Source organism: Halichoerus grypus, chromosome 1 (genome assembly GCF_964656455.1).
Source record: "Halichoerus grypus chromosome 1, mHalGry1.hap1.1, whole genome shotgun sequence".
Classification (NCBI taxonomy): Eukaryota; Metazoa; Chordata; class Mammalia; order Carnivora; family Phocidae; genus Halichoerus; species Halichoerus grypus.
This window is the reverse complement of record NC_135712.1, coordinates 196,886,759-196,901,755: the sequence shown is the minus strand read 5'-3', so window position 1 is coordinate 196,901,755 and position 14,997 is coordinate 196,886,759. Positions and strand designations below refer to the sequence as shown.

General features: G+C 36.8%; 1 protein-coding gene across 1 annotated transcript in view; it reads right to left on the bottom strand.

Moving 5' to 3' along the window:
- Positions 1 to 14,997, bottom strand: part of DCAF1 (DDB1 and CUL4 associated factor 1) — a 73,616-nt gene that overhangs the window by 44,186 nt on the left and 14,433 nt on the right. The window contains exons 4-8 of the mRNA XM_036074896.2: positions 13,079 to 13,152; positions 10,855 to 10,968; positions 3,057 to 3,194; positions 1,316 to 1,828; positions 897 to 998 (exon numbers count right to left, since the gene is read on the bottom strand). Coding sequence (XP_035930789.1) covers positions 897 to 998; positions 1,316 to 1,828; positions 3,057 to 3,194; positions 10,855 to 10,968; positions 13,079 to 13,152 — 941 coding nt within the window. The remainder of the gene's footprint in view (positions 1 to 896; positions 999 to 1,315; positions 1,829 to 3,056; positions 3,195 to 10,854; positions 10,969 to 13,078; positions 13,153 to 14,997) is intronic.

Here is a 14,997-nt window from a genome sequence, read left to right as displayed (position 1 = left end):
AGAAAAAGCGATGCTGGCTCACAGGGGGAATATTTAAAAAGTAGTAGGATTGGGGCGCCTGGGTGGCTCAGTTGGTTAAGCAACTGCCTTCGGCTCAGGTCATGATCCTGGAGTCCCGGGATCGAGTCCCGCATCGGACTCCCTGCTCAGCGGGGAGTCTGCTTCTCCCTCTGATCCTCCCCCTCTCATGCTCTCTGTCTCCCATTCTCTCTCTCAGATAAATAAAAAAAAAATCTTAAAAAAGTAGTAGGATATAAGGTACTACACACAGTTTTCCATTCCTATTCAACAACAATAACTGAGGCCACTCCCACATTTAGATCCAGGTTCTACATGAATGTTCAATCCCCTAGGACTGACCTCTGAATTTCTGTGAAACCACTTGGTAAGCCTCATCTTTTCTATCTAAATAAGAAATTTTCATTTGTTACTATTTTGACAAATCTGGCAATAGAAATGCCCTGAGCAATAAAACCCAGAGATGCTACATACGGAAACACATGGGTAAATCCAGGTCAATAAAACGCTCAGTATATAATACTTTTAAAGAATTCTGGGGTGCCTGGGTGGCTCAGTCGGTTAAGCATCTGCCTTCGGCTCAGGTCATGATCCCCGGGTCCTGGGATGGAGCCCCACCTTGGGGGGGGGGTCCCCTGCTCAGCAGGGAGCCTGCTTCTCCTTCTACCTCTCCCTGCTGCTCCCCCTGCTTGTGTTCTCTCTGTGAAATGAATAAATAAAATATTAAAAAAAAAAAAGGGAATTTTACCCTGAGTGGGGCACCTGGCTGGCTCAGTCAGTGGAGCATGTGACTCGACCTCAGGGCTCTGGATTCAAGCCCCACACTGACTTGTAAAGATTATGTAAAAACAAAATCTTAAAAAAAAAAAGAATTTTACCTTAAGGGCCTCAAATGTAAGCAGGACATCATTAGTCTGTTTCAGGTCAATATAGAACATCATCAATTCCCGTGATCCGAGTTGCATGAATATGGGAAGTAACTAAAATGAAGACAAAAATAAATCTTAACACTGGCTTTATTTTCCCATATTTCCTATTCCACTATAAGGACAGAAGATTTTTAAAAATGAGGTACCTCTCCCCCATTCCTTTATAAACATACACACTTTTATCAAATAGACCTGCATCAGAAGTGACCTAAGACTTTACCAGTGGCATAAGACTTCACCAGTCTGGGGCAAAGACTTTTCTGTATTACAGTAAAAACACATCAAAGTATAAAATGCTACCATAAAATATCTCAGAAATAAGCACAATAGTCCCAAAGTGTGAACAGTATTCTTTCCAATAAGCTTACCTCCTGATATTCTCCTAGGGGGGTCAAATATTGTAGAATAAGTCGCTGCTCAATAGCAGGAGTCATAGGATAAAGGGTATAATTGGTGCCAATCACCCAAGGTGACATTTCTGACCAGCTGCTATTAGACAGCTCAACAAACATGCGATCTGGATCAGACGTTGAGAAACCTAACTTCTGCTTGGCTTTCCTAAAATTCTCTCTGTCACCCTGTTTTGCTGCCTTGTTTTTCCTCAAACCTCCTTCTTCAGGTTTGGCTGCTGAGTTCACTCTACTACTGGTCTTGTGACCTGAATCAAGATGAAAGGAGATCTCCATGTCCCCGGAGGCTTCCTCTTGTTCACCATCCACTACATCTACAGCCATATCGCCATAGTCCATATCCACAGCTTCTTCATCCAGAGGCAAAAGAGGTTCAGAGGAGAGCTTTCGTGGGCTGGGACGCTTGTTTTCTTGCCGCAAAGCCACTTCCTGAAGCTGCAGCTCCCTCAATCTTCGAAGTACTATTGCCACCTATCAACAGATATTGGAATAAAAGGCATCTTAATTTAAGTGATTTAAATGATTCTCAATAAATAAATCTTATTTCCATTTAAGGAGAACTAAATCCTCATGCACTTATCTCAGTATCTAGAAATGGTAAAGATTTGATCAATATTTTGATCTGATTCCTATAGCTTAATGAAATAATCAACAGCTAAAAGTCTCATTCCTCATAAAATGTCCCAGGAAACCCAAACCACATTTGCACATCACACATCATTCACAACTGATCTATCTGGATCAAGCTAGGCTGGACCATCACACCTGAAGAGGCAAATACCAGACATATCCATGATTTTTTTTAAAAGTGTCTTTGAAAATAAAACATGAAGTATGTGGAATTTAAGAAACAAAACAGATGATCATAGGGGAAGAGAGGAAAAAAATAAAACAAGATGAAGTCAGAGAGGGAGACAACCCATAAGAGACTCTTAATCATAGGAAACAAAATGAGGGTTCCTGGAGGGAAGAGAGGTGGGGAAACGGGGTAAATGGGTGATGGACATTAAAAAGGGAAAAAAAAAAAAGTGAATTTTACTCTATGTGAATTATACCCCAATAAACCTGACTTTAAAAAAAAAGAAAACATGATGAAGACTTCTCAAACTTGTACCTGTTGTAAATTGTATTGTTACATACTGCCACCTACATAATTACATAATATATTTTTCAAATTCACCACTTTTTCATTTTTTAAGTATTTTTTGAGCCAACACTAAAATGTAGCATTAGGCTTAGTTTAAAAAAAAGAGAGAGAGAAATTATCTGCAATTTACTTTGAACTACATAAAAAAAAAAGGAATGGTGGATGAACAGAAGGAAAGGTGGATGGATGGGTATACAATTAGTAAAATGTTCACAAACAATTTAAGTGGTATGTAGACAGCTGTTCTCTGTAAAATTCTATTTTGCTATATATTTGAAAATTTTCATAATCCAAATGTTGGGAAAAGAAAGGGAATGGTACTATTCTTTACCTAGTATAAACTATCATGATCCTTGATAAGATGAAAAATGTTGTCAAGTTAAAAAAAGTAAAATCAAAACTTGTGAAAAGTAATCTTGAAATGTCGAAATTATAGCTCTACTGCAGTACAAGGTAATGAATAAGACCTACCTATTTGAGTTCAGGTAGCAAGAAAGAACTTGTGAATACTCTCCCATCTTATACAGAAAGTAATTCTAACATAGTCCTTACCAACTGTGAATTCTCATCCCTATAGTTGGCAGCAATATCTTGATTCTCCATAGCACCTCCTAACAGTCCAGTAGAATACGTCCTCAATGGCTGATCAGCCTCTCGGGCCCATTTGAAAAGATTCTCAACGATTCCCTCCTATAGTAAAGAAATGAAATAGTACAATTCAGCAAAGACCATTTTCATAATTAAAGATATAAACAAAGATTCCAGTCTCGTGAAAAAAAATTTAATGAAATATTTCAGTGTTGCTCATAAGATTAAAAAATGCAAGTAAACTAAGTGTCCAAGTGGCTTAGTTAAAATAGCTGTGCATCTGTGAAAAAGATTCTTATTTAGTCATTAAAATTCAAGCTAAAGATCAATAATCACATAATATAGTCCCACTTGAGATGTTTAAGACCCAAAATGTTCAATAACCAAGTGGGGAGCACTAAAAATTCTATGTCCTTTGAAGTTCACAATGCACAATTAACATTATTAATGAGAAGTCATCCATCAAAAAGTACTTAACTCCACATATCCCAAATTTTTAATTAGTTATTATGAAATATATACAAACATGTAGAGTCCAAAGAAAATGTAAATCACCCATGATCTACCACTGAACTTGATAGAGACCTTCCATGTGTTCCTCCTTGTACCACCTGTATCCTCTCTCCCCAAACGGTACCTACAGTTACTTAATTTTAACAATTTTCCTGTTAAACTTTTGGTAAATGTTACATGCTTTGAACTGTATAAACCGCATGGTACCGTAAGTATTTTTCTGCAACTTATTACTCAACATTATGTTTTTTACATTCACCTATAGTTACACGTATCTGTCACAAATAGCATTCAACATAACCTATAATTTCTCATATCAACCCTATACGATCGGGTAATTATTTGCAGAAGAGGAAACCAAGTCACAATAAGGTTAAGTTAACATGAGTGGCAGAGCTGGGGTATGATCCCAGGCAGTGTACCTCCAGATGTTCTTCAACTCCGTATTTTGCTATTTTGTTGGTTTAAGCAACTACAACTATTTTTGTCAAGCATGTCCCTAGAGTGGACATCTAGGATCAGAACTGCTAAACCATAGGATATGTGCATGCTCAACTTTACCAGAGGATACTAGGCTATTTTCCAAAGTGACTGCAACAATTCACATTTCCACCAACAGTGAATAGTCCTTTTTTTCTACATCTTTGCCAAAACTTGGCCACTGTCACACTTTTTATTTTCCGTAGTCTGGTGGGTATAAAAATAGCATTGCAGGGGCGCCTGAGTGGCTCAGTCGGTTAAGTGTCCAACTCTTGATTTTAGCTCAGGCCACAATCTCAGGGTCATGAGATTGAGCCTCGTGTTGGGCTTCGCACTACACGTGGAGCCTGCTTAAGATTCTCTCTCTCCCTCATTCCCTCCCCCTACCCACCCCCCACCCCCATCCCAGCTCAAGCACTCTCTTAAAAAAAAAAAAAAAAGGCATTGCATTTAATTTGAATTTCCTCATTAATTAATAAGGTTAGGCGTATTTTTCATGCCTGCTGACCATTCAGGCTTCCACTTCTATGAAATACACATCTTTTACCAGTGTTTCATGATAAACACAAGTTCTTAATTTTTATGTAATCAGACTTAATATTTTCTTTTAAACTTGGTGCCTTCTGTATCTTAAACTCTTCTCTAGGGTCATGGAGTCATTATCCCATGTATTTCTAAACATTTTAACCTCTTTTCAAAAAAATAACACTCTGAACGGGGCACCTGGGTGGCTCAGGCAGTTAAGCATCTGCCTTCGGCTCAGGTCATGATCCCAGGGTCCTGGGATCAAGCCCCGCATCGGGCTCCCTGCTCAGCGGCAGGCCTGCTTCTCCCTCTCCCGCTCCCTCTGCTTGTGTTCCTGCTCTCGCTATCTCTGTCTCTGTCAAATAAATAAAATCTTTTAAAAAAAAAAAAAAAACTCTGAAAAATACATTTTGAGAAATTTGTTTTAAAATATTTGACATGAAAATATATTTACTATTTTAATTGCCTTTTATTTCCCCTCTCTCCAAACAGTATAAGAACCTTAAAATACCAACTCCAATGAGCTCCTATCTACATGCTACCCAGAATTTTTGTTCCCCCTTTTTTTTATTTGGTCAATACTCCTAGGTTTACAGAGGTACTCTGAAGACATTTTCTACTATTACATGGCCTCTATTGCTGCTGTGGCAGAGTTTGCTCTGTTTGATTATTTGTAGGAATCTTTTTTACTCTGGTTGCTTTTAAGATCTCCTCTGTCTTTGGTATTTCTTTGGGGCTTCCTGAATCTTGACTGGTCATGTCTTTCATTAACTTGTAAAATCCTAGCCTCATCTTCCTGAATATTGCCTTTCCCTTTTCTTTCTGTTCTCTCCTCCTAAAACTCCTTTTAGATATACTTTGAACTTTCTAATTCTAATCTCTATATAACAACTTCTTTCCTATTCTTCAGCTCTTATTTCTAGGGGCTTTATTTTTGGTTATCCTATCAGATCTTCCAGTTTGCTAATTCTATCTTTAGCTGTGTCTAAACTTAATAACTCATCTAAAGTTTTTTAAATTCAGTAACTGTAATTTTTATATCCAGTAGTTCTCTGGTTCCTTTCCCAAATGGCCATTTTTTCCCCATAGTCTTGGACTTTTCTTAAGAGTTCTGATTCTTGGGGCGCCTGGGTGGCTCAGTTGGTTAAGTGTCTGCCTTCGGCTCAGGTCATGATCCCAGGGTCCTCGGATCAAGCCTGCTCAGCGGGGAGCCTGCTTCTCCCTCTCCCTTTGCCCCCCACTTGTGCTTGCTCTCTCTCTAGTGCTTTCTAATAAATAAAATCTTTAAAAAAAAAAAAGTTCTGATTCTTTTACATCCAATAATTTTGAAGCTTATTAAATCATTCTTAAGTGTACAATTCAGTGGGATTAAGCACATTCACAATGTTGCATAACCATCACCACTATATTATTTCCAGAACTTATTATCCCAAACAGAAACTCTGTACCCCCACTTTCAAGAATGGATAGAACAACCAAACTGAAGATCAGTATGGAAACAGAAGAGTTGAACACCATAATCCAATTAGACCTAATAGACATATTGAGAACACTCCACCCAACAAGACCAGAATATACATTCTTAAGTACACATGGAACATTTTCCAGAATAGACCACATTAGGCAACACCATGGTTAATAAATTAAAAAAGAATAAACTCTTATAAAGAATTTTCTCAGGGCGCCTGCGTAGCTCAATCAGTTGGGCATCTACCTCCGGCTCAGGTCATGATCCCAGAGTCCCAGGATCTCTGCTCAGCAGAGAGCCTGCTTCTCCCTCTGCCCCTCACCCCACTCGTGCTCTCTCTCTCGAATAAATAAAATAAAAAATCTTAAAAAAAAAAAGAAAAAGAACTTTCTCCAATCACAATGGAATGAAATGAGAAATCAACAACCCAAGGGAAAATGGACAATTCATATGTGGAAATTAACATAGTTTTAAACAACCAAGGGGTCAAAGAAGAAATCACACAGAAATTAGAAAATTCCTTGCAATGAATGAAAACAAAAACACAACATACCAAAATTTATGCCATGTAGCAAAAGCAGTGTAAGAGGGAAATTTATAGCTGCAAACACATACAATTAAAAAAGAAGGCTCTCAAACCCTAATAACCTAACTGTATACTTTAAGGAACTAGAAAAAGAGCAAACAAAACCCAAAGCTAGTAGAAGTAAGGAAATAATAAAGATTAGAGTGAAGACAAGTAAAACAGCAAATAGAAAAAAAAAAAACAGAAAATGAAACCAAAAGTTGTTTCTTTGAAAAGATCAAGAAAACTGACAAACCTTTAACTAGACCCCCCCCCAAAAAAAGACTGAAACAGGGGACATTACCGATTTTACAGAAATAAAAAAGATTATAAAACACTATAAACTACTGTACACCAACAAAATAATTTAGATAAAATGATAAAATGAACAAATTCCTAGAAACACAACCTACCATAACTGATTCATAAAGAAATAGAAAAATTGAATAGACCTATAAGTAGTAAGGAGACTGAATCAGTCATTAAAAACCTCCCAAAACAGAAAAACTCAGAAACAGATGGATTCACTGGTGAATTCTATACCAAACATTTAAAGAAGAATTAATACCAATCTTTCTAATCATATGGTAGAAATTTCAAACATGCACCCAAAAAAGGTCATGCCCAGAGTTTCTCAGAGATTTATCCACCCCTACCCCTTAGCGTGGGGTCAGAAACTGAGAAACCTGTCATCTCCCCAAGGTAGTAAGCAGGTATTTCTCTTTTGCACTGTTTCAATGAAGGTCCTTTGGGAGTACCAGTTTTATGCAGGGGTCAAGATCCCAGTTCCAACTCTTCAGCCAAGGTTTTGTCTCCTGTCCTCAATTACCACTTTGTTTTTACAATTACCTCTTCATTTCTGGCATATAGGAATTTCTAAGAGTTTATTACAGTTTACCCAGAATTCGTATGTGCATGCCACAGGAAAGCTGACAAGTTATCCTAGCTGGTCAATGAGACAGATCTGGGTCTCCTTCCATCTCTCTTAAAACCATTTTTTTCTCTCTTCCTCTGAAAAGCCATATATTCATGGTTTTCTTCCTACCTCTCATGGAATACTGTGAGGACTAACATATGATAAAAAAAAAAATGCATAGCACAGGGCTGGCACTCAATAAATGGTAGGCATCCACCTAAATGACTTTTTTCATAAAGCACCTATTAACATTTTAAAGGAATCTTAATGTTGCAGAGTTAAAATCTGGGAAACGCTCACTTAGAGATTATACTTTGAGACTTCATTCTCTGATTTTATCCCTCCCACCTCCAATAATTTAAGACAACCTCAAAGAGAAAAATGTTAAAGCAATACTCAAAAAATAAACCCCTAAAGGTCCTGATCTGACTGGATTAAGAGCATACACTGACAAACAACAATATGAAAAACCTAGTACACAAACAATATTAAAGTACTCAGTTCTGTAACATAATGAAGAAAACTACACAAATAATTGTAAACAAAAATAAAATTTAAAGCTATTTGACTATCTCTGGAAGTACAAATAAGCAACTTTTTAAAATAGTAGCTAGAAGTAATAAAATCAATTTAGTGACTTGCAACCACCTCTAAAATAAAAAGGAAATGAAATAGAAAATATAAAAAGGAAATGAAATAGAAAATATCAGAATGCACTGCACAAAGTATAAACAATGTTCAAGAAAGTTCTTTTTCATACATATATGTAATGGGTTGCATGTAAAAACATAATATGTTTCACAAAGTTTAAGAAACACTACTCTAAAGCAGTGAGTCTTTTTTTTTATTTTTTTATTGTTATGTTAATCCCCATACATTACATCATTAGTTTTAGATATAGTGTTCCATGATTCATTGTTTGTGCATAACACCCAGTGCTCCATGCAGAACGTGCCCTCCGCAATACCCATCACCAGGCTAACCCATCCTCCCACCCCCCTCCCCTCTAGAACCCTCAGTTTGTTTTTCAGAGTCCATCGTCTCTCATGGTTCTTCTCCCCCTCCGATTTCCCCCCCTTCGTTCTTCCCCTCCTGCTACATTCTTCTTCTTTTTTTCTTTCTTAACATATATTGCATTATTTGTTTCAGAGGTACAGATCTGAGATTCAACAGTCTTGCACAATTCACAGCGCTTACCAGAGCACATACCCTCCCCAGTGTCCATCACCCAGTCACCCCATCCCTCCCACCCCACCCCCCACTCCAGCAACCCTCAGTTTGTTTCCTGAGATTAAGAATTCCTCATATCTGTGAGGTCATATGATACATGTCTTTCTCTGTTTGACTTATTTCGCTCAGCATAATACCCTCCAGTTCCATCCACGTCGTTGCAAATGGCAAGATCTCATTCCTTTTGATGGCTGCATAATATTCCATTGTATATATATACCACATCTTCTTTATCCATTCATCTGTTGATGGACATCTTGGCTCTTTCCACAGTTTGGCTATTGTGGACATTGCTGCTATAAACATCGGGGTGCACGTAGCCTTTTGGGTCCCTACTTTTGTATCTTTGGGGTAAATACCCAGTAGTGCAATTAAAGCAGTGAGTCTTAACCCTAGCTTTGTGAAACACCAGTAGCCAATCCGTCCAAAAATAATGATTTCCAACTTATTAATTTACAAGCTATAATTAGATGTTTTTTAAAGAAGTAAAATATTGATTCACACCAAAAAATTTGCATAGGATACTTCTGAAGGATAAAGATCATCATGTAATCCAACAGTAAGGTCTCACAATGTCAAAGAAGTTTGTAATCTGTGTTCTAGGACACTGGATTCAAGGTTATGTTATTTCCTATCTAATTTTCCTATGATTTTCCTTAATAATTCACTTCTCCCAAAAGAAATTAGTTATTAATAAACAAAACTGTTGGGGTGCCTGGGTGGCTCATTCGGTTGGGTGTCTGACTCTCGATTTCAGCTCAGGTCATGAGCTCAGGATTGTGAGATCCGAGCCCTGCATCAGGTTCCATGCCCAGCATGGAGCCTGCTTGGGATTCTCTCTCCCCTCTCTCCCCTCTCAAAAAAAAAAAAAAAAAAGAAACAAAGCTGTTCTTAAACTGCAGAAAACTTTATTGTTCAAAATATCCCTCAGTGTTTCTGACATCCAAAGGGTATTCACTTCATTCTAAATATACAACAATGAAACTATAAAGAACCAGAGATGATTTTCCTATAATGACAACCAGGAAACTTTTACAAAGCAGAGTAAAATCATCTGTAATCTTCTACAAATCTTGCATATACAAATACACTGCTATAAATGCTTCATTTGCCATCCTGGTTTTCAAAAGAATTCATATTAAAATATTTCTGACAAGCATATAGATTTTTTGGTCTCCCAAAATGGTAAACTAACTGGAGATTTTTAAATCTAGTCTGTATACAATACTGCAAATTATAGCATTAATTACACAATGTTATTCTCTAAAAGACTTTCTGTGATACAATTCTGTAATAAAATTTTCTTAAAAGTTAAATGAAAATCTACTTCCAAATCTTTCATTTGGTTTATACATTTAACTACACTAAGACTTCCAGACTGTTTCAAAAAATTAAATTTTAATATCTTGGGGGAAAAAAAAGAAAGCCATGTGCAAATTCTTAATGCTGAGAACAAAATACCTTTATTACTTCTAAAAATAGAGCAACTAATTTTTGACGTTTAAAGTACACACACACAGTCACTATCAAATTATCATTTTCTGGTCTTCATAGTACTTATTCTTATTTGAAATTATCAGTTTATTTGTGTCTGCCTTCCCAAATACGTTATGTGAATGTAAGCTCCCATCCTGATGACAAAATATTACCAACACCTAGCATAAAACACAGCACAAGTCTTCAAATATTAAATAAGTAAATATTAAATACCACCCAAAAGAAAAAGAATTAAAAATTAAAAAATAAATACCACCAAGAGAATGGGCTTCCTCAAGGCAGAAATTCCTTCCTCAGTAAGGAAGACAACTCATCAAGAATAAGAGTTTGAATAAGATCATAAAACCATTCTAAAAACATATGCTCTTAAGATTTTAAGAAATACTATAGCACCTAAGCAGCACGAAAAGTTATCCTTAAATTTTTCTTATTGCTTATCTTGATTTCTTACATTTTTACAACATATTATTATTGTCATAAAAATCTATAATTATTTTAGCAAAGACAAATCAAACAGATCGACATTCAATTTAAAAATAAAATGATGACTTTTCTTTTTAGTAAATACCTTTTCTTGAAAGACAACAGCAGTTTCCAGCCCTGGCATGATGTCCAGTAGGAGTCTGCAAGCTGCAGTGTTTAAAGGGGGCTCTCGGCTTGTCATCACATATGCGTTCACCAGCTATAAAAAACGGAGGAATACTTTTCATCTGAAATTCAACACATTCAAATTAATGAAGTCTAATACACCCTTAATATATTCCCATCACTCGCCTCAGGGGTATTAAGAACTAACGATTACTAATTAAACCTTTATAAACAGGATCCTGCTGAGCCATGATGGGATATATTATTTCTTCTGTAGCTTTAAAATCAAATCCACCCCCCAAAAAACAACAAATCAGCAACTACAGAATTAAAGCTTAAAGAGTATCAAGAAGAAATCACTCCCTATTTTTTTTTTTACCCCTATTCTTACATACACTTCTTTAGAAAGATAAAGCAGGGCAAGATAACCCCTCCCCATTCTTGACAATGGTTAATGAAAAACTTGAATTTTGTAATTATACTATAAATATATTTAATTATTATACATAAATTATAAGTATATGTAAACGTATTAATAAAACTTTCATTTTAGCGCTCAAATACTACTGAATCTCCACTACTAACTGACACTGTGTTCTGTGCTGGGTATACATCAGTGAATAAGGCGCAGTCCCACCATCAAAGGGTTCATAATCCAACAGAGGTGACAGCTGGAAAAACAAATATCACTGAGTACAGGATGCTATAGAAGCCTGTAGGAGGCCACACAAACTCCTGCAGAAGAATCAGAGAAGACTTTAGAGGGGAAGGGATTCTAAGCCAGAATGTAAAGGACAAGTAGGAGTAGCTAAGGAGGAGTAGGGAGGAGAGAAGAGCTAAAGGGCAAGAACTTAAAATTGAGAGGACAAAGGCCAGAGAGAGATACTGGGTTTGTATTTCAAACTGAGGAATTTAAAATTTATCTTGAGAGCAACAGGAAACCACTAATGGACTGTAAGCAAAAGGGTGCCATCACTTTTTGCATTTTAGAAATATTTCTGGGCTGTAAAGTGAATAGGTTGAAGGAGAACAGGACAAGATGATAAATCAGTTAAGAGGGATAGCCAAGAGAGAGATGGTAGTGGCTAAACTAAGGTCTGGCAACAAGGGCAGAAAGAAGTGGAGGGATTTGTGAAGGTTAATGGAATGGGAATGATAAGACCTGTAAGTTCACTGAATAAGAGAGCTTGGAAAAATAAAGGATAACTTCTAGCTGGCTAGAAAAGGACATCATTACTGAGCTAGAGAATAAGAGAAACAGAGTGTAGAGCAAACAATTAGACATGTGGAATTCAAGGTGCCTATGGAGGATATCCAGGTGAAAATATCTAGAAGGCAGCTGGAAATGATCTGAGGTACAGAAAAGATACTAGTGACTGAGAAATAAATTTGGGAGTTAATACAATACACACAATAATAATAGCTAATACTTAGCCTTCATGTACCAGGTTCTGTGCTAAGCACTTTTCATGATTAATTTCAGTCAAAGATTACAAAAACATTTTTAAACGTAAGAACTATCATCCCTATCTTATAGATTAAGAAAATAAAGCTTGGAGAAAATGAAGGTTGTTAGAGGCTTAAGTTGCCTCAAGATCAAACCATCACTGAACAGTGAAGCTGCATTTAAACCCCAAACATGGACCCCAAAACCCATGCTTCCAAGCATCATGCACTCCGGCCTCCAAAAAACAAACCTAACAGCTACAACTTACTGAACGATTACTATGTCTCAGGAGCTGTGAACACGAGATGTATTTTCCCTGCTCATTTACTTCTCAACAGCCCAGAGTTAGGGAAGGTATCTTTCTCTCCCTCCATATGCCCAACGCACACACCACAGTGTCGGTGCAGAATCATGCCTCATGTATCACTCTTAGTTTTCTATTCAGAAACCCAAGAAAATGTCTATATTCCCAAGCTTAAAATCATCTTGCCAAAGGGATGAGCACAGATGCCTTGTGAGTCCTTACCGATATTCAACTCAACGAAGTATACACCGAAAAGAAAACACCTTGGCTACAACCAGGACTTTAGTAAGAAAGAAATCCAGGATCCTTAATTTGTTAAACCAATACCAAAAAAAAAATCTACCCACTCTATTCCCAATTCTGTCAAGACCTCAGGAGAAAGGTCTTTACAAACAATAAAGGTATAGCATCTGCTAATGATAATCTCTGGAGAAAAGTAAGAAGCAAACCTACTGCATTCATGAAATCATCATTCTTGAAGAGTATTCTCAGCAAGTGGCCCAGCATACACTCTGGATCAGCTCGACCTACCAAAAAGAAGAGGGGAGGAACAAATAAGGAATAAGTCAGTCATCCCAGTCAAGCAAGTAAAACCTCTGGAAAGGCACCTGGGTTGTTACAATAACTATTAAAATGCTACAAAAATAAAAGGAAACAAAAGATTCTTTTGATGAATTAGATTTCATAAGAAACATGCTCTAAAATTAAAAGTGACAATATAAAAACTTGAGACACTGCTCTCTAACTTTCCCATCTCCCAGCAAATTGCCTACACAGCAATGCTAAATTACATGAATGTGCACTAGACCCACACCAGCATTACAGTACACAAGGTCTAAAAAAGAAGCATAAAGGAGACTTAAGAGAAAGAAAAATCCTGATTTCCCAGCCAGATTAATGTAGGAAGCAAAACTTCTTTTGATGGGTGGACTGGAGGAGGTAAGACTCCAAGTCCAAACTCCCTTTCAACTATAATGCCAACAATACCAGAGATGCAGCCTCAAGCCTGTAATGATACCCGAGGTTGTGGGGGCAGGGCTCAGGAGGGGAATCCCACTAAGCAATCGCTAACTCTAAAGATATGGTAACTTACCTTGGCCATCTTAACTTTCCAGGCCAGGAACCTAGGATCTACTCAATACACAGCCTAAAGGTAAAAGAATTAATGACTGGGAAAATTATTGGTTTTTAAAGCAGATACCATCTATTTTAATTTTCCTTTAAGATCATTAGAGTGGCAAATTTAGTCAAAGGATACAATTCAGGATGAAGAAAAGAGTGAGCTACTGATTCAAAGTTTCTACCAAGCTGTAATTAGTATTCCAAAGTAAATCACAAAAGGAAAAGTTACAGAATGGTATCATAAAAACTAGCTGAGGACCTCGGATTACCTTTGTTTATAAAAGATGAAAACTGACACCTTTTTATTAACAGAAATTATGCCTAATGACAAATATTGCTTAACATAAGAGGTAGGGAGGAAAAAAACAGTCTTTAAATTTTCTACTGAAAAAAAGCGTATCATTCTGTCTCTCCCTTCTTCTTCATTACCATTTCATCCCTTCCAAGGCCTTTCCAAGGTCACTAAACATGATCATCTCTCTTTTAATTCTTTTCATAACCCCATACATTAACTTAATTTCTTATTTCACATTCACATTCGTACTTCTTCATGCTCTGACTGCTTTACTGAAGAATTAAATAGGTGAATAATACTCTAAAGTCACAAGTGGGGATGCTAGCACAAAGCAACAGGTATCACATAAATAACTGGACACTCAATCTGAAATGCCTAGCTTACTTATATTTGAGAACAAAAGTCTAAGAGATAGAAATTAACCCTGTACCGATCAGGTAGGTATACAACGTTCTTATTTTATAAGTCCCACTCATTCTCATATCTCTCCACATACAATATCTATCTCTTTTTTCCACAAAGGACTGCTTTTGACCTTACACAGAGAAAGTTTATATGCAGCATGGGCCCATATATGATTTAAGCTTTGCCGACTGGTACTCCACCTTAGAGAAAACATAAAATGGCAAAGTCTCGAGTCTCATATAGTTCTGTATCATACCAAATTCCATGCCAAAGCAGACTGGATTGTCATGGTTCTAATTAGCCCAAAATAAAGCCAAATTAACATGAAATGGCATACTTTAGCTGCTGAAATACTAAAGCAGACATTAAGAAACCTGTTTATTATTCAAGGTTCCAAGTATCAATTTCGTAACTGAAAACAAGGCACTGAATGCATTTTCAACTACATTTCCTCATTAGTAAAAGGGTAATTATCCCTTTTTCTCCTTCAAAGAATCCAAGTTCATAACTGTTTCAAACGGTTGTTTGAAAGATGAAGGCACAAAGGATA